Source organism: Carassius auratus, chromosome 5 (assembly GCF_003368295.1).
Source record: "Carassius auratus strain Wakin chromosome 5, ASM336829v1, whole genome shotgun sequence".
Lineage (NCBI taxonomy): Eukaryota > Metazoa > Chordata > Actinopteri > Cypriniformes > Cyprinidae > Carassius > Carassius auratus.
Window position 1 is genome coordinate 31,016,335 of NC_039247.1, and position 26,706 is coordinate 31,043,040.

The following is a 26,706-nucleotide window of genomic DNA, read 5'->3' on the forward strand; positions in this document are numbered from 1 at the left end:
TTAATAATCATATACAATATCAAATATATTTATTTATTTATTTATATATGTATAAGATATACATGTTTGTTTGTGTATTTATATACACGACCGGTCAAAAGTTTGGGATCAGAATGATTTTTAATGTTTTTTACACGAGTCTCTTATCTTATTCTTTCTTTCTTTTTGAAAGAAATTCTAACTTTTATTCAGCAAGGATGTGTTAAATTGTTAAGAAGTGATAGCAAAGATTTATATTTTGAATAAATGCTGTTCTTTTTAACTTTTTATTCATCAAAGAATCCTGAAAAAAGTATCACAGTTTCCAATATATATATATATTTGGAAGCAGAACTGTTGATAATTCTAATAATAAATCATCATATTAGTAGTATACTGGAGTAATGATGATGGAAATTCAGCTTTGCTTCAGAGAAATACAATATATTTGAATGGATATTAAAATAGAAACCATTATTTTGTATTGTAATAACATTTTACAAGAGTACTGTTTCTTTCTGTATGTTTGATAGAAATGCAGCCTTGATGAGCAGAAGAGAAAAAACATTACAAGTTTTACTGATCCCAAACTTTTGACCGCTCGTGTATAAATAATACACATTACACACACATACACATATTTATTATGTAAACAAAAACTTGTATTTTGGATTAATCGTTTGACAGCACTGATTATTACCAATTATTCAGCCAGTTATACAAGCAGCTAACCATCCAGAGAACTCACCTGTGTGCACAAACATGTGTTTCACAAAGTTTTGTTTGGCAGTGAAGGTCTTGGAACAAAGAGTGCACGCGTAGGGCTTCTTCTCCCCGTGCTGTCCCACAGAAGCACCACCCTGCTGTTGACTTCCACCCGGTGGCACGGTCAGTCCGCCGGGGAACGGGGGCATGCTGGGAGAGGGCACCGCCACAAACTGGGGCTGCTGACTCCCAATGGACTGGGGCAGGCTGAAGAGGAAAGGCTTGTTGTCGCTGGCTGACTGGGTTGTGAAGAGCGTAGGCAAGTACGTGTTGCCTGCGGATCCCATTACCTGGCTGTTGCTGGTCAGGGTGAGGGGCATCCGCAGGTTGCTGGTAAGTGGCTCACCTGGCCGCAGGTACGGCCCGACAGGCATCGGCTGGGATGCTTGTGGCAGCTGATGGAGTCCGAGCTCGCCACTCTCTTGAGAAGGACCGTTTCTGTTCTCGTCTTCCACCGACTCTTGGGTCTGCTCGGGGGATGAATCGTTGACCTCGATCTGCACAGGGGTTCCCCGCTCACCTTGCAGGCCTTTATTCGGGCAGTTGTCTCGAGCGAACGCAGACGAGAAGGGCTGCTCCACAGAATCCGTTTCTGTGCCGATGGACGAGCTGACGCCGGAGTCGAAGCTCTCTCCTTTGGGCTCGCTCTCGACACACTCCAGCTGCTCTCCGTCCTCGCGGCAGTCCTCCAGCCCGTAGCAGGTGTACTCGTCCCCTTGCTCCTGCTTGATGTGAAGGTCACCAGTGTGGAGCCTCACGGGACGAGGCTGTTTCCGGCAGTGTGTACTCTCAGACGTGGCCAGGAAGCGCTCCATCTGTTGCGAGCGCTCGTGGATGCGTGTGATCCAGGCAGGGTCCTGCCCTCCCTCCTTCTGCTGTAGTGGAAGGGGCGAGTCGTAGCTGGCGTTGGCCACGGCGCTGGCATAGTGGGAGCGATTCCCACGGGTACCGTTTTGCAGACCCAACCCAGAACAGCTGGAGTACAGCGAGGAGTAAACGCGGTCAAGGCTCTGGTGAGATGTTTGCATGTAGCCTGATTCGGTATCACTGCTGGGGCCGGACGTGCCAGACTCAGGAGTTCCCCGAGGCGTCTCCTGCCCCGAGTCTCCTGGGACCACGGAAAAGCCGCCAGGTCCAGCGATGCCCACGTTCTGCGAAACAATGCGGGTGCACTCGTCGATGACGGTCTTGATCTGAAGTATGCTGGCGGCCGTGAGGATCTGCAGCGCCTCGGACTGGGAGACCCGCAGCACGCCGCTGTACATGAAGTCAATCAGTTTCTGGACGGACTGCACAGAAACCACCGAGGGGATCTCGATGTCACTGTAGCCCAGGAGCAGCTTGTCCTGAAAGAAGGGGCTGCCAGCAGCCAGCACACAGCGGTGAGCTCGCAGCATGCTTCCGTGGATCCGAACCGTCACGTCACAGAAGTGCCCGCGGTTTCGCTGCTCATTGAGGGTCTCAAGTACAGAATTGCTAAAGTTGTGGAGATTAATGTGGTGAATGCGTTCGGTCATCCCCTTGCACCTGATGTCACCTGCGCCACAAACACAAAACACAACACGTCATTCACGTGAGCTATGCTTTTTCTGAAACATTTCAGTTTAACATCCACCATATATTCATTCGTTTTAATAAATACCGTCTACCGCTACTCTTTCTCACTCTAAACTCATCACGACATGCAGGGCACGGGAATATCATCGTCATGATTAAACTATATACCCGTTAATCAATTTAGCAACTATAGCATGTTATCATCTCGGATTAGTTGCAAATGGTTTCAATTTCCATTCCCCTGTTAGAAGTTTTAGAGAAAACACTGAAGGCCAACACCTGTGCAAACAGAGAAAAAAACACAAAGCCATAGAAATACTAGATGAGATCATATATATATGATGCAAATATATGAGAATTATAATATTTTCTTCCTCAGAAATCATTAAGAGGAAGTGTAGGCTGTTAAATATGAAGATGATACAGTAGATCGCCACTGCTTCAGACTCGAGTGTGAATTATCTTGTGTGTTTATTAGTGAGTATGAGCAATAAATAATCCATAGATAACCGCAGGTATATGCTTCAGTCTGGTATTATCTTGTGGAATGTCTTATTGCTTTCGTTCAGTGATATTTCCTGTAGAACGTGTCTTGCCCTTATGGACTGAATGGTCACGGGATGTTGTTTGTCAGAATGCAGCCAACAGCAGAGTATCACTGTGACGTGCTGAGAATAGATCATACTCTGTTAAAGTGTTGCAGAAATTATAAGAATGTATTTAACCGATATACTACGGTACTCCCCTGTGATATATACTGCCCTGTAGCAATACTAAGAGAAGGCTGGAAGTTTATATACATGAGATTACTTCATGTTTTGATGACTTTGTGTGTGAGCTAAACTCTGCAGGACCGTGGCCTTCTAGGAACAGGACTGGAAACCTCTTACTGTATATAGCACAGCACATGTTTGGTGTAATACTATACAGTACCCAGAAGAGTTTGTCAAAACCAGCAGTGACAGAGCTAACCACGTACAATTATTCATCCCAGACCTATGGATTTCTAATGCCAAACTATCAATTATCAAGTAACTGGACACCGCATTCTAATGCAACGAGGTCATCTGACAAATATAGTAAGGTCATGTGATGACCAACTACAGTAGCACACTTGAATAACCTGTACTTTGTGTCTCTGGATCTGAAGAGAAGACAATCTGAGTACAGATGTTTAAAGAGTCTAGAGAACCTTAATTACACACACACACACACACACACACATAAATAACCCTCTAACTCTAATGCATAAAATTACAATTGAAGGCTACACTTTATTTGAAGGTGTAATTATACACTGAAGTACTAAGTAATATTAATGAGCTACATGCACTTATTATAAGGTTAGGGTTGGGATTGGGGTTACTTGCATGTAATTAGGCATAATTCATTGTTATTATAAGTTGTTATTATAACAATGAATGTCTTCTTTTATGTTGCACTGAAGAAAGAAAGCCATACAGGTTTGGAATGACATGAGGGTGAATAAAGACTAAACTTTCATCCCTTCAAAGCTTTACTTATTTGCATAAATGCAGCGTTTAAAAGGCTATTCCTTCATTTCTCACTACACATTTGACTTACTTTTCTTAGAGTGCAAATACTGCGTGGGATATTTGTACTTTTCATATTGTCACACTGCAAAAGCATTCAAAGCAAGCAATGGATGCATTTAATACACACCATGCCCTGCATTATATACATTATAACCTAAAATGTTGAAAAAGGTAATGTTCGTGTTATTTTTCAACTATCCATATTTAAGGTTTAAAAACAGAAGAATAATTTTAGGATTAAAAACACCTTAGATCAGCATTCATGCTTAATATATCTATATCTTATAAATCTAGTTCAGGGCACTGTACATTATATTATTTACAGCTATGCTTTTTAATGTCATGAGATGATATTGATTATAAATATGTACTGCAGCTTTTAGACTAATAGCAACAATCCTACAAAACAGGCTGAATAATCAATGTGGCTCTTTATAAGTTAACAGGTGCCGTCGCCGGGTCATGTCAGTAAACCCTAGCAAAACATCCCAGATTAGCACACTGGAGACGTTATTTCTGAAGAGTGGAGAGGCTGGGAAGCACTGACCTCATTTCTTTTCACAGACAGAGGGCAGTCTTGAGCTAGTCTGCACGTGTTTGGCTTTGCCTTAAATATGAAATGTTAAAAATGAGTAAATCAAATCAATCAAGCCCCTGTGAGTCCACGGGATCACGATTCATGCAACGAGCTGTTTCAGACCTCTCTGAAGCTCACACGCATGCTGGTCTGCATCTGAAAGAGCGCACGCAGCAGTCTATACAAAGAGTTTTGGAGAGACACAAAATGTCCACTTTCTGCGAGGCGCTGCACCCTTTTTCAACAGAAGGCTTTGAAACTCTTAAGAATGCCCAGAAGAGTTTTAACACTGTTGGAAATGGTCGTACACGCAAAGTTGAAAGCACACACTGTTTGCTCCTTTTCATCTCTCTCTCTCTCCCCTTTCCACGTGCATTCCTCTCCGAGCACTTCTCAGCTTTACGCAGTGTCATTCTGCTACCGCTTTGGTCTCACTCCCTCAACGGCAGTCTCAGAAATAGCGAGTGTTTGCTATTCCTAAGAAAGCATTTAAAATCTCATTTCTTCACTTGTATGATTTCAAGAGCATTTAAATGTTAGTGCTGCATGAAAGGATGTGAAAAGAAAGGTTAGCGGAGCAGGTCATTCATTTAGGATCCATAGCAAACGGCAGATTTCAAGGATGCCACCTCTGAGACTTAAAGCATGACACTGCAAGATGATACGGCAGAGAAATATGCATCATTTCTGAAGGTTATCGCAGCAAAGAGTTGTAGAAGAAAAAGGAGAAGAAAAACCGGGTGCTTGCGTGTGTCTAGACATGTTTCTGTTAAACTTTAAAACCTCTTGATGATTTTTTTTTTTTTTTTGTGTGTGAAACCGTTTACTTCTCATAAAGAGGTTCGTGGTGCGTAGCAAGACCAAATGAAACAATATTTTTATTTCTAATATCTGATTCCAATTGTATTAAATCTAGATATATTTATTTGACACATGCAAAGCCCAGATTTTAACAGTGGCAGAGTGGGAAGTGAATAGGTAATGCCACACACTAAGCAGACACTATATGAATATAATATGCAAGTGGCTCTAAAAAAAAAAAGGAGAAGTTTTAAGACCGTGTTTCTCTAAAATCCCAAAATAAAGGTATTATTCAGTATTACTCTGAATGGCAATGCAAAAGATGCAGTGGATTGCAAAATAATGAGTTTGATCTGGATTGAAACATGTCTAAATGTAGCTTTTGTGGTGCACCTTTAGATCTGCATTTTACAGCAGCAGGATTTATGTGAATTAGGAATATTGATATTAATCAAAGTATTGCATTATGTGTATGTTGTTTAGAGAGCATTGTTTACCAAGAGGGAAAAATACACACTAATCAAGCGTGCTGTTATACCAGTGCTGTACTGTACACAACTACAGTGTGTGTGTGTGTGTGTGTGTGTATATACATGGTGTGATGTCAATCTGCCAAACTGTACTGAAGTGTGTAAAGCAAGGTAGTGTCATGCAAGACTTTATTCATGCTAAATATAATAATAAAAGACCAACCGTTTAAGATTTGTTGTGTACGGAGTGTTATAAGGTTTGTATCGGACAATACTACACGATCCACACACAGTGCACTTCAAGTGTATGGTGTTAATAGTATATATTGTAAATAAACTGTACTTACTGTATCATATTAATGAAATAAAACGCAACAACAGTGTACTCAAAGAGAAAAGACTTTTCTCATTATATTCTAAATCATTATGTTTGAGTAACTTTTGTGGTGCTTTACAGAAGATGTGTTCACTAACATATAAAGAACTTGATTATCGTTTCTACAGTGGTGTGTTGTTTAGTATCACATTTAAAGTTAATACATTTTTTAAAGTACAATTTTCATAACAAATGTGTAATTAAAAATCTATTTAAAAACAGACAAATTAAATTCAGAGATCCTACTGCAATTATCATTCAAATAAATGTCTCAAAAACAAGTCCAAAATTATACACAAGTATATATATATATATATATATATATATATATATATATATAATTTTTTTATTTTTTATTTATTTATTTATTTTTGAAAGTTTGCTAAAGTTGACTTATTTTTCCACAAAGGAATCTTTTGAGAAAGACAGCAGTCTGATTTAACCCATCCGAAATCAAAAGATCAGAAACTAAGGATTTATATCTTACATAAAGAAAATAAAGCATATTTTAGGACCACAATCATTTTTAAGTATTATGCCATTATTTTCATGACAATTAAGCACATCCCCACCCTCACCCCTAAATTCTCATTACTGTAATGCATCCATTTTCCTTTTGAGATTGAGAATTCTCATTACTCTCAGTGATGATTTTCATTATATTCTCATTACTGTAATAAACAGTGTGCGGCTGCTGAACGCTTAGCCGTCGTCTGACCACGGTGTGACGCTTGTGTTCATAACTACAGATGTCAGAGGAACACAGCTCTGTGATAATACTGCCCCTAATCACTGCTCTAGAATCAGTTTCCTCCACAAATCACATTCCAGCCAATCAGAATCGAGAGTTCAGTGCTCAACTGTTAATAATGTTACAATGTAAAAAAAAAAAAAATGTTTTTAATGTTTGTAAAAATGGAACCCAAATTTAGTCGAGTCTATATATGTGTCCTTTAACACACAAAGTAAATGCTGCACACAGATGTGTTTCTCTTCTGTAGGGTGTGCTGTATTATATATATATATTTTAATCTCAGAAAGAAGGGAAGAAGATAAAGGCAGAGGGTGTTCAAGTGACTGATATTGCTCATTACTGGACCAGAGAGAAACACTTACAGTCTGATGGTGTTCTGTGGGTGTGGGTGTGGGTGTATCAGGCTGGTGGAGAGGCACTGGTTAGATGCTACAGGTTGCTGGTGGTGGTGGTGCAGCGGAAGAGGTCAGTCGTTAGCCACTCATTTCATTTCGGTCTGGCCACAATCTAACCTCATGCAGAATCTTCAAAGTCGCCCTGTAAAAAAAGAAAAAATCAGAGAGAACAGTTATTGCATGTGTTTTTTGTTTGGTTTTTGTTGCTCAGCATGGGAGATTTACTCTTTTCTGACAAATAAAATTACATTTCTATACAAGCAACAAAAGATATGACAGGTATTCAGCTGTAACGGCTGGTAGTTCATTTGATACAACAGTGAGTTCTAGTCCTTGAATCTGATTGGACCAAAGGCTTCCAAGAGTGCTGAGATTCCACCAGTAACAGCACTGGGATTTTTCACCGTTCGTGTCACTCTGTGTCCTAGACGGACCGTTAGTCTGTGCAGGGGGGGACTTAGTGGTTTGGGGGCCACATAATAACTATGCATGCTCTTTTACGCCCCGCATAAACACCTCGCTTTATTTACCTCTCCAAAACTTAAATAAATAATTAGTCAACCTGATGCCGTTCTAAAGCCATGTTATGCTTATTAAGTTTGGATCACAAAAGAAGACATTATATTAAAAAAATTGCTTGCACTTGTCCATTTAATTAATTGTAACCTACTTCAATCTTTTTACAAAAAAAGCTTTAAATGTCATAAAATTATCCCATGCAACTTGTTCCATGTTCCAGGTTTTCTTAAGGGGTTTGCAGAGAAACAAATAGAAGATGTAATCTTTTATTAAGCGAAAGTCTCCAGTCATCACATTCGTGCATTTGTGTGAGTGCACAGCAGTTCGTGCTGGTGCAAGACAATTTAAAGCATCAAGACAAATGAAATCATGACACGAAACACGATACTTTCTTCTCTGAGGTTAATATATCCGTTCTGAGACAGTCTGACAGGATTATACAGTCTAGAAAGAGCACTACAATCACTAAAAGATGTCTAAAAGCACTGAAGTTCATCGTGATCTCAAGACTTTCTGTTAAATAATGAATCTCCCTGCACTGCACAATCAATCTCTTATTTACATCGTATCTACACGTTGTTATAATGAGAGGATTCGCGAGCTTGAAAAACTTGGCATTAGATAAAAACTTGGCATTTTGCATGCTGAATGAACATTTGATGCACTCCAGAACACAAAAACACACTAGAACGTTTGCCAAATATGTTTTTTCAATATCAGATGGGGCACCTGATTCCCCGGGGCCAATAATATTGGCTGAGTATTTGTAATACAGTTTACAGCGACTTTATTGCAGGTTACATTATTGACCAGTAGGATATTAATGACTGACATCGAGTAAGACCGAGACCCTTCTTTCAAATAGTTCATTCAAAAACTAGGCTTAACCTAGGTATGAGAAACTTGTCACCGAAACATATCCCTGAAACATTTAATTATCTCCTTGACCGTTAAGAGGATACTACAACAAAGATATCGCTTACGTCACAGCATACACAGTCATTTGGCACTCCTGCCCGCGTAATACTGCCCATATATAACACTGCAAAAACACTATCCCTGCAACCACCCAGAACACCCTAGCAAGTGCAACAACGTAGGCGTCCAATGACCAATGAGAAGAGTACAGAAACATCTGACCATAAACAAACCTCATTGGTTCCTGCAGAAGCTCAAACTAAGCGACTGTTTAATTGATTCTCGCGTGTCAAACAAGCACGGTTGAGCTTCCTCTGACCCAAACTGCTCCTTAGTCGAAGCCCTCTTTTCTAGTCCTGTCCTTTTGAGGCTTCTGGGTTAGACTCTGTCTGCGCACGGCTCCATAAATGTTTCCAAAACACATTTTGTTGGTATTTAATTAAGGAATGAAATTGGACGAGCCTAGTCCTGATTCATTTTGCTCCAAATCTTTTTTTGTGAACCGGAATGATTCGTGATTAGAGAATGTGAAGGATAAGTTTGATGACTTGAAAATATGCTGAATAAAGAACGTGAAACGAAGGCTGCATTCCAAGGATCCTTCAAATTGAGACAGCCTTCAACGGTGCTTAATGTGCACATATTTTATGTGTGTTATGTATGCGCATTGATCAAAGTTTATGTGAATATAAGCCTAAATTAATTCTGTTCATCATATAAAGAGATTGTGTCTCTTCAGAAGAAAAATGAAACTGCTCAATTTAAATGGATTTCTTTTACAATCTCTTTATGAACTTTTTGAAGCAACAAGGTTTTGAGTGAATGGATGAACTACATCTTTAAGAAATTATGAATTTTTTAAATGCAGTGTTTTAAATTGTAATGGGAACATGCTTTTTACCTCATAAATCTAAAGATCTGCCCTGTAACTGGTTCAGAGTTAGCATCATCTACAGTCTTTATACAGGTTGGTATCAACATTTTTAAGGAAAGGTTACCTGGTAAGCTTTCATTAAATAAACATTCAGAATTTTTTTTTTAAATTTATTGATTTATATGTTAATTCTTCCGCCATTAAAAGTAGGTCCTCAGTGGCAATAAAGAATCAGTGGCGGTTTAATGAGGTCACAGGTGTGTGTTTATAGAGTATTTTAAAACAGCATCGAATGCTGCTCAGCCAATCATAATCAATTTTTATGGGTTTTTAAAATTGAGCATACATTTAAGGCAATACAAAAATACTACCATGATGTTTAAATCCATCATAAACAAGTGAATATAATTTTAAAAATAAAAGAAGTATAGAAGTTTGTGGTAACATTTTAATTTAAGGACCAGTTCTCACTATTAACTAGTTGCTAATAATCTGTTTATTAATACTGATAAAGGACATATGGATGCCTTAATCTGCATTAACATATTTTAATCCACCCCATTCCTAAATTTAACAACTACCTCACTGACTATTAGGAGTTTATTGAGAGAAAACTATTATTTAAAAGAGACTAATTTGTATTTATTTTTTGGATTAAAAAATAAAAATAAAAAATTCAAATTGTTTTGTATTAAATCATAATTTAAGTGCATAAAAGAGGAATTACATAGTTTATTATTACAATCTTTATCTACATTTTTAATGATAAAAATGCACTTACTAATGAAAACGTCTGTATAATATTTTTTCCCATTAAATCAGATTACAGCATACAGTATATCACTATCATGAAGTTATGACACCTCAAAACACTTTCCATCATTCCTCCACATATTGCATATGAAAAACAGCAGTTCCCCTTCCTTTACACTTTGTGAATGTACAGTATAAAGAGATGGTTGTAGCACTGTAACTTCCTGTCTGTTGCTATGGAGGCAGGAAGCACTTCCCTCCGAGTTATCACAAAGACACATTTGTGACAGACTTGTGGACACACTTCACCACCAATTACAGGGTCAAACTCTGCCGAAGGAGAAATCATATGCTCACTGGGCCAGGTGTTATTACGCAAGAGAGAGATGATAGATTGGTCAGCCTGCCACACCCATCCTTTCACCACCACAGCCGATCACATTCCCATTCCACACACACACACCCACACACACTCTCTCTCTCTCTCTCTCTTTCTTTCTTTCTCTAAAGTGAGTCAAATAAACAAAAAATGCACGTTATGAATTAATATGACTCATATAATTATTGGTATGTGTCATGTTCACAATGCAAATACTTCCTTTTGGGAGGAATATATATCCAAAGTTGTAATGGAAGTGGAAACGGAAGGCAGGTCAGGTGCGATCAGGGTCACCGGGACAGACACACACACACACACACACACACACACTCACACACGCACACACACACTCTCTCTCTCTCTCTCTCTCTCTCTCTGAGGTAAAGAAAAGCGAGTCTGTTGATTTATTTCACCAAAGAAACAAAAGATGCATGTTATGAATTCATATGACTCATAGAAATATTTTGGTATGTGTCATGTTCACAATGCAAATGCTTCAAATTATGCACATGTTCTCTATAGGCTACATGGAATATTCAAATAACCTACAATATCTTCCAACGTATGCATACTGTATTGAAATATTGTATCCCAAAAACCTTCTGGGAGGAATATATATAAAGTTGCATAAACCATGATCAGTAGGATAAGATAATGTGTGTGTGTTTGTGTGCGTGTGTGTGTAATAGTGTTATTAATGTAAAATAATAAATAATTATTCATTATCATTATTTCTTACACCAAGGATGTAATTTGATCTTTTCATGTAAAAAAAAAAAAACTTTTTAGTCCACAGATCTAAAGACAATGTGTCCACAAATAGCTCATTAACAAATAAGACACCAAAAAAGTTGATATTAAGCACAAAACATAATACATTGTCACAGATAACTACTTTCCAGAGATGATCAATTAATCTCATAGCTGTTTCGACTGACTACATATTATCCATTTTGATATTCAGATCAAATGACAAAAACAGCATAGCAACTCATCAAATGTGTCAAGATGATATTTTGTGCCATCTGTGATCAAAACTATTGTGAAAAAATTAAGGGAGGGGGTCTTTTTGATCTCGATTGTGGAACTGTATCATTTATTTTTGAGTCGATAACTGATTAAACAAACATAGTTACTGTAGGTCATTTGACAGAGAACACCAAGACACTAGTGTCGAAACGATCACATTTACTAGATGACCAATTAAAGAAATCGCGACTGCATGAAATACACTAGTACTCTATTTAGAACACAGGCTTCCTCTCTCTTCTCCATTCTCCACATTAAACATCATGCACCTTTATATACCACACTGACCCAAAAATGAAGATTCTGTAAATATTTACTAACCCTAGTGTTCTAAACCTGTTCTTCCTTTACACACGAAGAGGTGGGATTTTAAAGAGTTGTACTGGTCACTCTTTAACAAGAGGCTGCAATGAGTAAAGCTTCGAAGATCATAAGAGCATCCATAAAATTACCACAAAAGTGGTGCGAGCCATTTGGGTGCTATATTCCAAGCAGAGCCTAAAACTAGAAATATATTTCAATGACTATGAATTCATAAACAGGTAGAGCAAATTAATGAAACTAAATACTAAAATGTAATTTATCATGGATTCATCAATCCTTCTCATCAAAAGTTTGGGAAGATGTTTGGCACATATTGTGTCTTAAAATGCACTTTATGAGCTACTTATGAGGGGCCGTACAAGACTTAATTTATTCTGGCACTATAGGAGTATAGTGGAAACTGAAGCAGTATAGTGGAAACGGAAGGTGTTTAGTGGAAATGGAAGGCCTTTAGTTGAAACTGAAGGACTACAGTTGAAACGAAAGGCGTTTAGTTGAAACGGAAGGAGTATAGTGGAAACGAAAATGGAAGGAGTATAGTGGAAATGGAAGGAGCATAGTGGAAACGGAAGGCGTTTAGTTGAAACGGAAGGAGTATAGCAGAAACAGAAGGCGTTTAGTTGAAACGGAAGGAGTAAAGTGGAAACGAAAATGGAAGGAGTATAGTGGAAATGGAAACAGAAGCAGCATAGTGGAAACGAAAATGGAAGGAGTATAGTGGAAATGGAAACAGAAGCAGCATAGTGGAAATGGAAGGAGCATAGTGGAAATGGAAGGAGTATAGAGGAAATGGAAGGCGTTTAGTTGAAACGGAAGAAGTATAGTGGAAATGGAAGGAGTATAGTGGAAACGAAAGGAGTATAGTGGAAACGGAAGGAGTATAGTGGAAATAGAAGGCGTTTAGTTGAAACGGAAGGAGTATAGTGGAAACAGAAGGCGTTTAGTTGAAATGGAAGGTGTATAGTGGAAACAGAAGGAGTATAGTGGAAATGGAAGGCATTTAGTTGAAATTGAAGGAGTATAGTGGAAACGGAAATGTAAGGAGTATAGTGGAATACGGAAGCAAAAGTATTCCACTACACTTCCGTTTCCGTTAGGAGTATAGTGGAAATGGAAACAGAAGGAGTATAGTGGAAATGGAAACGGAAGGAGCATAGTGGAAACGGAAGGATCATAGTGTAAACGGAAGGAGCATAGAGGAAACGGAAGGAGTATAGTGGAAATGGAACTGGAAGGAGTATAGTGGAAATGGAAGGAGTAAAGTGGAAATGGAAGGCGTTTAGTTGAAACGGAAGGAGTATAGTGGAAACAAATATGGAAGGAGTATAGTGGAAACGTAAACGGAAGGACTAAAGTGGAAATGGAAGCAGCATAGTGGAAACGAAAGGAGCATAGTGGAAACTGAAGGAATATAGTGGAAATGGAAGGCGTTTAGTTGAAACGGAAGGAGTATAGTGGAAATGGAAGGAGTATGTTGTAAATGGAAGGCGTTTGGTTGAAACGGAAGGAGTATAGTGGAAACGGAAGGAGCATAGTGGAAATGGAAGGAGCATAGTGGAAATGGAAGGAGCATAGTGGAAACGGCAGGAGCATAGTGGAAATGGAAGGAGTATAGTGGAAACGGAACTGGCAGGAGTATAGTGGAAACGGAAGGAGCATAGTGGAAACGGAAGGAGCATAGTGGAAACGGCAGAAACATAGTGGAAATGGAAGGCGTTTATTTGAAACGGAAAAAGTATAGTGGAAACGGAAGGAGTATAGTGGAAATAGAAGGCGTTTAGTTGAAACGGAAGGAGTATAGTGGAAGCGGAAGGCGTTTAGTTGAAATGGAAGGAGTATAGTAGAAACGGAAGGCATTTAGTTAAAACGGAAGGCGTATAGTGGAAACGGAAGGAGTATAGTGGATATGGAAATGGAAGGAGTATAGTGGAAACAGAAGGAGCATAGTGGAAACGGAAGGAGTAGAGTGGAAATGGAAGGCATTTAGTTGAAACGGAAGGAGTATAGTGGAAACGGAACTGGAAGGAGTATAGTGGAAACGGAAGGAGCATAGTGGAAATGGAAGGAGCATAGTGGAAACGGCAGGAGCATAGTGGAAACGGAAGGTGTTTAGTTGAAACGGAAGAAGTATAGAGAAAACGGAAATGGAAGGAGTACAGTGGAAACGGAAATGGAAGGAGTACAGTGGAAACGGAAGGCTTTTAGTTGAAACGGAAGGCAGGTTAGGCGCTATCAGGCTCATCGGGACAAGTCTTGATCAGCATGGCTGAGGTAGATGAGGCAGCCACAGAAGTATTTCAGCAAGCTATCTGGGTTTTAAAAAATAAATAAATATTATCATTGTGAAAAGGTTATATGGACTTGTTCTTAGGACGCGAGCTCAGCATAAGTCGTGTTTCCAGATAGAAGTATTGTAAGTGTCAAAGTTTTTTTTTTTTTTTATTTAATTTAGGAAGTGAATTAAGTTAGTTGAATTAAGTTTGCAAGTTAGGGACAGCGATATCTTTATATAATTTAAATAACTCAAGACTCATTGCGGTTTATTTATTTTTTAAATTTGTATTTACTTATTTATTTTTTCAATCGCAGCTCTGCATGCAGCAATAACTCAGTGCTAGGCTAGTGTTCTATAAGCACCACCTGCTGTCAGAGATTGAATTAGCATTTTCATCAGAATCAGAAAGAGTGTTTACACACAGAAGAAATTTCTTCAGGAGCTTCCAGAACAGAAAGTACAAACATAGTGCAGACACACATATAATTAAGGAAATAAAACTAATAATAATAAATAGTAATAATAAAATATTCATTCAGCCCATCTGATGTTTTTGTTTTGTGCACTTGCTTCATGTTGCATATATTTTTTGTTTGTTTGTTTGTTAGCTCAAGGTTAGTTTGGCCAGTAACAGAGCGAAATAAACATTTAATAAATGTAAAAGAAAGAAAGAAAAAAAAGAATAAGAACTAAATAAGTTGGCAACGAGAATGGGAATTGGCTCATTTGATTGTAAAATAAATAAAATCCTGATCAGTGCATCCTTAACTGGAATAGTTAGTCCTACCTGAAAGACCTGAAAAAGCATGGTTTATTTTAGTTTTCTATTTGAACTATTGAACCTATTTGTGCAAAATGGTTATTTATTACAATACAATGTTACAGTCAACAATGAAAACAATAAGTCTTATTAATTGATTGATTGATTGATGGATTGATTGATTGATTGATTGTGGCAAGTCCTGTGAAAAAATGTTGCCAGGGCAAGTAAAATAAATTAAACCACAGGCCGAACTGGACCAGTAAAACATTTCCTTAGTGTAAAGCACTGTTAATATGATCAAAATCAGTGTATTAACACTTGTACACAGATCTGTAGAACATGTATGTTACATAATGATATGTTCAAGTTAAAAACTTAAAAATATGCACTTGAAAGAAAACAGGATGACTTTGAATAGCACAACTGTAAAATTGTGAGGAAGAGCTGATCAGGTCTTGCACATGAATTTCCTGGTCTGAGAATGACTTCCTGCTTAAACAGGAAGTAATGGATACCAAAAAAGATAGAAATAAATGTATGTAAAAAGAGAATGCATGTGTGTGAAAGCAAAAAAAAAGTATGTATGTGAAAGGAGAAAGTAAGTGTGTGAGAGTGCAAGAATGAATTGTTGCTTGTACGGTCCCTCATAGCTACTCGCTATACATATACAAGATTTTTCAAGACACACACACACACACACATATATATATATATATAAGCAGGATTTACCGTGAGCTGCACAAAATGCACTGTTAGCATGTGCGTCTCAGTGCGTCAGATTACATATTTATATTTTTAAAACACAGTCTTTCAATTGCATAAGCGTGCTAAACCATATCACGTCCTCAGACATTGTGCGAATTAACCAGAAATGTTACCAGCCAGAAATACCGTCTCATTTACCGTCTCATTCCAACAGACCACATGTGAAATCGTTATTCACATTAAATATTATTTCCTTATTTTCTGGATGGTGATGCAGAGACACTGAAACACGTCACAGTCCATGCTCTTCCACAAGAAGAGCCTAGTATATATTTTGATTTATTCTGAAAGCTTAACCTACGACCAAAACCAGGACGAGGACAGGCACGGTGTGACACTGTCAGATCACAGCTTTTCAAATGTGTCTGAAAGCTCTCAAAACGACACGGTCCTTAGAGATCTGATGACCCTTACATTCCCTTAACTCCACCGCTTCTCCTGTCTCTCTCAGCACACTTTATGTGCTGAAGTGGTTAGGCTGAGATTCAATTTAGTCTCTGTCTAGACCGGTGTGTAATTCCCATGTTCTGGCTCTGTGAATGGATCCGGCATCTGTAGGTCACTATCCATCAAGTTGGAACGGCAAACCCTCATCTCTCGCTCTCTTTCTTATTCGTTCTGTATCCTCAGAGTTTATTCTCCAGGAAGACAATCATGTTATAATAGAAAGCAAGACACATCTTATATGCTGACGTGAAGCTGAATGTGTGTGAGACTGACGGTGGATGCTGTCAGATCTGCAGGCCGATCTCCACACACCTGTGACCACACTTCGGTCCAATCCTACATTAATGCGGCAGATGCCTTGTTGCTTGGCAACCATAAACAGCCTAGTTTATTGCATTCCACCTGCACAATTCTTTAATTGATGTGAAATACACAAAACAGCATACTTTCATTAAAATAATAAGATTTTTACAATTTGATTGCATGGATAGTTTTACACAAAATGCTGAAGGACTAAATTACACATGCGCACATAATCAGCTCATATGACAAGCAGGGTAGTATATGATGAGTTTTTTATTCAATATAATAACTAACTATTTCTAAAAGGAGTGACTGCAGTATACAAGTGTTTCTTTCTACTCAAAGCTGTGGTCTGTCTTTACATGCATCATTCAGATGTACATTCAGAAGTACTTTTTAAACATTTTATAAAGCATGTATTTGCTACGTGCTATTGCTAGTTGGTTACATGTGTTTTATTGTACATGTATTATACATTAATGCCTAGATTTTAAATTTTAGATTTCTTTTTTTTGAGCCATCATATGCACTAAATTGAGCTAATAGACCTTGATTTTGATTGACTTCACATACTTCACATATCAACAGCATGTGTTTTTTCATTGCACCCTATAGAAGTCATTTTTAAGAAGGTTCCCACAGCTCTTTTCCATATAACACCAGCGGGAACAGTTTTAGCAGAGGTGGTTACAGTAGAGTTAGCAAGTGTGGTCTGTCCACATTCATCTGAAGAGTTAATTTGCAAAAACGACAAACGCCACATTTATAAAAATATAAAAAAAGACCTGTCACCTGTTAGTACATACAGTAGTAGTTAAAGACACTTACTGTATTGTATTGCTTAATCTTTCAAAAAGCTCTTTGTGTTATTCTAACGCATAGATTATAACTGAACTGTGAGAAACCGCTCAGGAAAAATAATTTCCAGCAACATACAAATTACTAAATGAATCTGTTGCCAGGAAGAAATCAGACATGGTATATGACAATCAGTGTGCAGTCGTTTTAGGTATCTATGTTTCTTTTAATGTTTGACAGTTTCCTTAATAAAGGTTGATATTTGTTGAAAAGGTTGACGGTTTTTTCTTCAAATACCGGTTTTATTTACCCATGCATATTTTCCATTGTATTTGCACGCCTCTAGCAGACAGCACAGATGCATGCAATTAAAAATGATTTTTTTCTTCTTCAGAGATGCAACACTGAATTTCACAGATAACCTTTCCACAAACAATGCAGTCTTTGAATTCTCAAAATCTCATCAATTTTTCATGTGCCCATAAGACAAGACTATTTTTATTGGCCTCTTTCAAAGATAAATAAATCAATCAAGATGGAGGGCTGTACAGTGTCATAAGTCGTGTCTGTGATGAGAGCCATTCAGGCTGGTGTGTACACCTTGTTCTCTTTGCCAGACCACACCATATTTGCCTGATAGCTGAGAGAGTAACCAGTAACCGTCAACGCGTGCCAGGTGCCAAACCTCCCCCTAACTCACCAAACCCGCTCGCTACTCAGCCTAACAACCACGCCAACACATTATATGATCGTGTGAAAAAACACGATTGAGATCAAATCTCAGACAATCTACTTATTTCACCCGGTAGAAATCTAAAGAAACCTGTAGAACTCGTCTGTCTTTAATCTATTTTTAAATTAATGAGCAACGTTTGTCATAACGCTTGTTTGCTTTGCTTCTCATTGTATTTGTGCTTTGATGCATATCAAAATGTATGGCCTATACATTTGTCAAAAAGAGCAGTAAGCAAAAGAGCACAGTGTATTCTGTGACCTGTAGCAACTTGAATTTCCATTTTCAGTGTGACAAATGAATCACAAGAAAGTCACTTTTTTAAAGTTTTTTTGTGTTTTTTTGTAGTATGTTTTAACATAGTTATGTTTTACGTACCACAATTTCAAATCTATCTTTGTGTAAGGCCCATACTTTACACAAGTACATGCATGCAAACTCACTTTTGTTGCATTTGGAAATGCTCAGACCGCGGTGAAATGCAATGCAAGTATGTGTTGCATTCACTACAGCTGACATTATCACACCCTTGAGACTGTGAATTTGTTACTATCACAGCAATGTAAGAGCACACAGTCTGCACAAAAACGATCAACTCTGTCCCTGCGTTCAGTTTCATTCTACTCGTGTCACTGGAAATCTCTCCGTCAAAATAAATGATGCTCGGCCCCTCTGGACTGTACAGACCCCCTTAAGACCTGACCTTACACGGACACATCTCACAACAGCACAGACATTCATAATCAACACAATTATACCATATCTTCCTGCAACACTAGGACATTTAAGAACATGAGCACTGAAAGTCTTCAGTAGATCGAAGCTGCACTGACCTCGGTCACGTCACTCATCATCACCGAACCTCACAGATTGATCTTATTACGATGCACTTGATTATTAATGTGATGTACAATACTCAGACATACAGTAATAGGCACTCATTCTCCTGAGTTGTTATTTCTCATTGTTACACCTGTGAAGTGCTAGCCTATGCTTTACTGGAATTAGTGCCCTTGCATTACAACCACAAAAGATATCCTCATCATACTGATGCAACTGCACAGGCATTGTGTAAGATAGCATTACTAAATCTTTTACTCTAACCCTCATGCTTTAATATATATCATTTAACTAAAGCTTAACATACTACCAGTTATCAAGATACATAAATACATCCATACATATGTAAATGAGTTGATTTGTCATCCATTATCCTTGTTTGTAATGCCATGAATGGTCTGTTGTATATATATCAACATGTTTTGGTGCAACGGATGGCTATGACTTGTTATGACTAGACATTTAATACAAGTTACAACACTGCCGAACCGGAAAAAAATTCTCAACGTATGAAAATAAGCAGATGACTAACTTTATGCTATGCAATGGCAGTGGTTTGATCATGGCCCAAAAATGTGTTGTCGATTCCAGGAAAAAGAAAAACGATGCTTTACGAAGTGCCAACGAATCTTAGTTCTGAGCATAGTGTGGATGGCAAATGAACAGAGGTTTCCAACACTTCTTGTTGTTAAGTGTGGAGCTAATGTTCACACACACTGATGCTAACACACGGTGATTGTGTCAACCATAAACCACCGTCAAAATACACCGGGATCATCTGGAATAAAAAAACAATACGCAATTGTCAGCTTACTGTAAATTTGACATTTTATGAAGAAAACTAAGTAGTGAAAACTAGTTTCAGCACATTGCTATGCGGTCGCCGGTCTCTAGATAAGGGTCAGATCACTCTTTTGTAAGATTCTCCAAGAAATGTCCTTCAGCATAAAAAGAGTACTTGTGCACTTTTTACAGGAATATTATACTTAAAAATACATACTTAAGTGCAAACTGAATAGAATGGTTTCAGACACTTAAAAAACATCTTTATGTGTGTTTTCATAATTACTTTAAAATATGGTGTTCTTCTGAATGTAATAACCTGCATTTATGATCAACTAAAATATCCTTTGATGTTATTTCTATTGAAACTTGCCATGCATTTAAATATATGTGTACATTTAAAATTATAACTTTTATTTTTATTAAGTACATAGACATGTATATGTTTTTGTAGTATACTTATCATGAAACAAATGTATTTCAACTACATTTTAGTACATTTATTAGTCATTTTATTATTATTTTTTTTACTAGGGACACTAAATTTAAAATTATAATGTAATAGTTCTTTACATGTGTTCATTGAAACTTATAGGTGTACACACACACACACACGCACACACACACACACACTTCAAGCTACTATATCACTTTCCACTGCATATAGCCTAGCTGTAGCCTGATCTTTTGTTCTTAGTTACAGACGTGAAAAATGACACTTATGCAGATTCCTGCTAAATCCATCCCAACAGCTCTAAAACATAAATATTATTATAGGCTTACCATAGTCAAAGCAAGATGGTTTTATCATGTACTTGCTCTTTTTTTTTTTTTTCGTTATATCCGAGTGAAAAACATTACAGTGTACCATTAAATTACCTTAAATATAATTAATATATATGCAAGTACATTTTTTTAATAAGTTTAAGATTTTAAGTGCATTACAAGTGTGCATTTCATACAAATAAGCATTTCTTTTTCAGATGAAATCATTTGAGTAACTCCAACCACTTGAACAGGTAATATCATACCTCATTATCATTCATGTTCATACTGTATACGATCCATATGTTAAAGGGGTGAGACATCATTGACTGGTGACACGCTCACATGATGCTGACGTGGTCATGAAACATATCGTTTGCGTATGTTTTTAAATATTGTGGTTTAAAAGTGATTGAAGCCGTTCAAATGCAATCAGCAGCGAAAGAGAGCTCACTTGGCTGTATGCACGTGAAGACAGGCCTGGAACAGTTAAATACACACACAGCAATGTAGGTCACAGCTGAGAGAAGACAACACGTGTGTGACAGTACACTGGATCCAGGAAGCTCTTAAAGTGACAGCAGTCTAATACTAGAAGATCTCTCACTGCTCTCGACTAAATCACATGTGTCACTTTAATAAGAAGAACTTTGTGCAATGTATGTAGCATTTCTTCTTTATTTGATCGACTGTAGTTGAAAGAACCTAAGTAACTGAGAAACTAAAGAAAAGTACTGGTATCTTGATAAAGGATTTTGTCATATTGCTCACCCCTAGTTTGTGCACCCCTATTTATGCACAGGTTTTATACAATGATCATATTTGTGCCCAACATTGCCATGTGCTATTCTGCAGACACTGTATCTGTAATGACGTTATTCATATAATCTCCATCAGAATACTCATTCATTGACAACAGCGTGCTAACAAGACCCCAAAAGGTGACGAATTAACGCTAATGTATTCCAAGATACATACTGTACTGCATATATTGTGTGCGCATCCTTTTGATCACCAGCCACACTGCCAGAAATACATGCATATGAATATAAATGGCAGAGAACAGAGGCCATGATCAAAGCCATGTTCTGGTATAAAGCGGTGCTTTGTCTATACCATGCAGCATGACAAACAGTGCAAACAATCAACACTTCATGCATATTGATACGGGGAGAGGAGGTAAATGTTTCCTGATAAACACACACACACACACACACATGCGTGATGCAGGACTTTGAGGAAACCAGCTCATTAGGGCACATACTACCAAGATCTTTCAAAAGCCTTTTAGGGGCACATTAGATGTAACGGACATAAAAGCTTCACAAAACACTCCATTAGCCTCTCGAATATTTCATATATTTTGTGAAGTGTAACACTACATGCTAAGTGGACGCCCACTTTTTGGGTGGCCTTGGTTTTGCAAGTATTTTTCTGGATTTCTAAAAATTCTTCGAAAAAAGCGTCCTAAGCCTTGAACCAAACCATTCAGCTCTGAAATGAAGCACGACACGACCGACTACAATTTGAAGCACAGACGTATGAAAATCAGAACAAACCTCATAACTGCGTATTTTATTTGAGGACAGAATTAACTACTTCTCACATGAAGTATTGTGAATGACCTGCTTTAATCAAAGACGACAGCACAATATAAAACGACTGATTATAAGGAAATAAAAAAACTATATTAGTTATTAATTGTTATTTCTGTAGGTTTAAACCTTGTGTAAAAAAGAGCATTTAACTGTATTGAATGTGCACTCGTAGTGTACTTTAAATCTTAAAAGGATATTGAAAAAAAATACTGCAGATAATATAATATGAATCAAATAAAAAGCCACTTAAGTGCACTGGAAGGAAGTGAATGTTTTATGAATGTTTCTTCCTACACGTGTACATTAAACAGTACACGTATCAAGGTCCACTAACTGTTATTCTTCTGAGCACATGCATAACACTTGATTATATATTTACATATGACATGCACATTTCAACTGAGTCACTTACTGTAAGAGAGTGTGTGTACTTGTTTGCTTTTCTCACACGGGTATAAGAAAATATTTAGCCATACACAGAGAGTAGAAGGGTATTTCAAGACGCCGCAATTATATCATTGGCTTTTAATGTAAGTTATTACATTTATTTCACTTATGTAAAGGGTTAGTTGCTGATGTTACATTCAGAACTTCAAGAATAATGACTGTGTTCTCACAGGTTTCCAGACGGACTCTGTCTGCTCCGCCAGACGGGTTCAGAACAACGCTTTAAAGCATCACAGAGCCACAGCGTTTGGAGTCGTCTCTGCATAATAAGCACGGAGAGAAGTATTTTAAAGACATTTTACTTGGGGAACCTGGTGTATTGATGCTGTGACATCATTTCTATAATTCTGGGACACGCTGGAGATCTGAGAGTTTAGTTTCTCTCATGAACATCGCTGGAATCTCAGAGTGATCGCAGGTGAAGTGAGGTAACAAGAGTGCAAGGAAACTGAACGTGAAGACCTGCTCCCAGAGATCACCCCACACACACACACACACACACACACACACACCGTTCCCCTCCTTTCCGCCTGGCCCACAGTGTGTGCACAGCAGCCGTCTGCTACCTGCCCAGAATTATAATCAGTCCCGGGGTCTGTCTGCCCCCCTCCTCCCGTCTCCCTCAGACTCGCTCCACCCCCTCGCTCACCCCTCCGTCTCCCGCCCTGCCTCGGACGAAAGGGGCCGATGATCCTTCAAAATTAATTAGATCCCTCCCCACCCCCTTCTTCCGGAAAAAAACCCTCCACATTAGCACCCCACTCCACCCCTTCACCACCCTCATTTTGCCTCTCCCAAAAATCTCTAATCTTAGAAGGGAATCTGCTCCATGTGGCTCTGTACGTCTGTCACTCAGTAACACACACGGTCAGTCCGTCCCCAGAGGTCAGTGTGTGTGTGAGAGACGCTCAGACGGCCGTGCCCCGCTGCAGTGACAAAGAGCACCGGATAATAACAGACAGGCAGACAGGAAGAGGGAGAGAGACGCTGAAAGTCAGGTTAATCACAGAGCCGGCCATCTCAGAACGCATGAAATCATTTTTATCAGGGGGGAAAACAAAAGACAGAGAGGGAGGCAAGGCAAGAAAAAGGTGAGGGTGGGGTGTCGGGCAAAGAGAGAGAGAGGGGGGGCTTTCTGGGAAAGGATGTCAAGCATCTGAATAATATAAATCTCAAATATGCAAATGTGACTTACAATGCTCGGCATTCACACATTGTCCTTTGCCTCTGAGTCTGCTCTTTAATGGCACACAGCAGAAACAATAAGAGCGATAGAGCGAGAGAGAGAGAGAGAGAGAGGTGCCGAGGATTTATTTATAACGCCACCAAACTATATTGGTATAAAACCTACATGAATATATTAATGATGCTGAATGCAGTGTTGACCTGCTTTACTCTGCACATACTAAGAGCTGTTAATAGCCAGCAACACACACGTCCTAGCATCACATCACTCTCAGTGAAAATATGCCCAAAAACCACAAAAACTGACTTAGAGGAAGCAAGAGAGGGACCGGGCAAGAAGCGAAACTGACAGTGTCTGTCTTGTGTAGATTTGGGCAGCACAAGAATAATTGTGACCCAATGAATCACTGATACTCTGTGACACACTTTTCCTTGCTCGTAGCTTTGAGCCGAGGTCAGAGAGACATACTCAATGTTATCAGACTGATCAATGCTAACACTTTAGTAAAGCATGCATATTATTAACATATTGGCTGTTTATTAATACTTATAAAACACATATACTGCATATTCTACAACCCTAATCCTACCAATACATAAACTTAACAACTCCCTTACTAACTGTTAATAAGCAGCGATTAAGAGTTTATTGAGGCAAAAGTCATAGTTAATGGTTTCTTAATAGCAAGTATTGGACCTAAAAATAAAGTGTGACCGTTTAATATACTTTTCTGTTTTCTAATATTTTTAAAAATAAGTGTTTTTCACAAATCCAGCTATTTTGCGTCAGTCTTAATTGCTGTAAAATATAATGTACTGCACACAGTGGGGTTCAAAATTTGGAAAATCTTACAGCAACCTAGAAAATAAACAGTAATAATAAAAAAATGGATTCTGGAAAGAACAAAGAAACCTTATGATAAATGTGTGACACTGACAACATGAATCCTCAGAATCTGCTCAAACCCGTCAGCTTTACATGCCGTCATTAAAGAAACACCAAACACTAAATCAGCGTGAATTTCAAGCTATTGTTATTAAATTACAAAAAATACAATAAATAAAAAAATAATTCAAATAAATAAATAGATAGAAGCTTGTTTGTGAATAAGGGGCATCGTACCCTAGAGTTCAGACACTGCTTGTTGGACAGGGTTTAAACAGCAGTCTTCTCATTCATCCTCCGTCCTCCAGTCATACCATCAGTCAAGTCTACAGTACTAACTGTACCTTCAGGGCTACATCATACACTTAAAGGCGCATCTTTGTCCCTTATTCACCCACAAAAGGTGCATTTCAGTTCCTTAAGGGTGAACATCACTACTATAGGGTAATAATATGCTCTGTTGGGTGGCATTTTCCAGGTGATGATGTTGTAGCCCTAAAGGTACAACTGATGCACTTTTTTCTGAGTATATAAGATACTACATATCTGATTCCTGAATTACAATACTGGTTTCCAGAGGTGAAGCCCACACCTGAGACGTGTTTGTGCTCTCTTACACCTAACCCTCTCTCTCTCAGTTTATAGTTTATTTAACTCTTCATAACTTCAGTAAATCATTAGTCAACCTGATGCTGTTCTAAAACCATATTAGACTACATTATTACCTTATACCTTATTTTACTAATTTTTTCGGATCACAAAAGAAGACATTATAAAAACATAAAAAAAAGGTTTTGATGAATTGTAACCATCTTAAATTTTTTTCACATAAAGGATACAAATGTCATAAAATTAACCCATTCCACTCGTTCTATGTTCCAAGTGTTCTTAATGGGTTTGACGAAACACAAAACACAAATGTAACATATTATGAAGCGAAAGTCTCCCGTCTCTGCATTCGTGAGTTTGTATGAGCAGACAATCACACGAGCGAGTCATTCTGAAACATCCAGACATATAAAATCATGACACGTATGGCCAAACTTTATTTCTCTGAGGTTAATAACACATTGTGAGCCATCACTCACTTCAGTTCATCACGATCTCCCGTTAATACATGACTCTCTCTGCATTTATCCATCTCTTATTCACATCGTATCGTAAAGGATTCTCCATCCTGCAGAACTCGGCACTGGACAAAACTTGAGCGGTGTGTGAGCATTTGACGCTCTCCAGAACACAAAAACACACGAGCGTTTGCCAAATATATTTTTTCAGCATCAGATGGGTCCCTGATTCCCCGGGGCCCGAAGCAGCTGCTTATCTTTCTTACTGGTTAAATCCAGCCCTGCTTGTATCACTAAACAGCCCTGTAAAACTCAACTTACCTGCAATTTATAAACTAGATGATAGTATGCCGTCAAGAATAACTAAACGACCAATCAGTTTCAGGATTTAATCACACACCTCACAGTCAGGTTTGCATTAAAACACCTACACAAGGAAACACGCAGCAACATGCTCTTGCTATTTGTGGAAAATAATAACTACATACATTAAGAAAAACTGTTTTGTATCATTTTTTTTAATTAACTGTTAAGAAGAGGTGACATTTAAATCAAGAGAAAGATTTATATCCTGACCACAGGCAGAGAATTGTCTCTACATTTTGAAAAGGCTCCCCATGTTCCTTAGTCAATCTGAAATCAACACACACACACACACACACGCTCATCATGAGATATTAGGAACAATGGCTGCACACACACACACACACACACACACACACACTCTCTCTCTGCCGAGGTGATGGTAAACTCTGCCTTAGGTTAGAGGAGTAAATTATGTTAGCATATAAATGCAGACCAGACTGCATGAGAACACAAAGACAGACAGTCCTAATGAATAAAATATCACTTCTGTCTTTTCTTTTCTTTTGTCCTTTTTTTTTTTGGTCATGATTTTGTGCAATACAAACATTCCTCAGCAAGCTAAAACAGCGGACTGTTACTGGTCGCTGAATGAGATGGCAGAATATGTGCCGTCCTCCTGACGCTTTCATCATTCATTATTTATTCATTTATTTAGCAAG

At 38.2% G+C, this 26,706-nt stretch overlaps 1 protein-coding gene across 3 annotated transcripts in view; it reads right to left on the reverse strand.

Annotated features, from left to right (window-relative positions):
• Window positions 1-26,706, reverse strand: part of LOC113086010 (zinc finger and BTB domain-containing protein 20-like) — a 51,211-nt gene that overhangs the window by 12,177 nt on the left and 12,328 nt on the right. For all 3 annotated transcript variants that reach the window (XM_026255314.1, XM_026255315.1, XM_026255316.1), the window contains 2 exons: window positions 7,198-7,372; window positions 728-2,281 (listed from right to left, as the gene is read on the reverse strand). In XM_026255314.1, coding sequence (XP_026111099.1) covers window positions 728-2,261 — 1,534 coding nt within the window. In that variant the 5' untranslated portion in view covers window positions 2,262-2,281; window positions 7,198-7,372. The remainder of the gene's footprint in view (window positions 1-727; window positions 2,282-7,197; window positions 7,373-26,706) is intronic.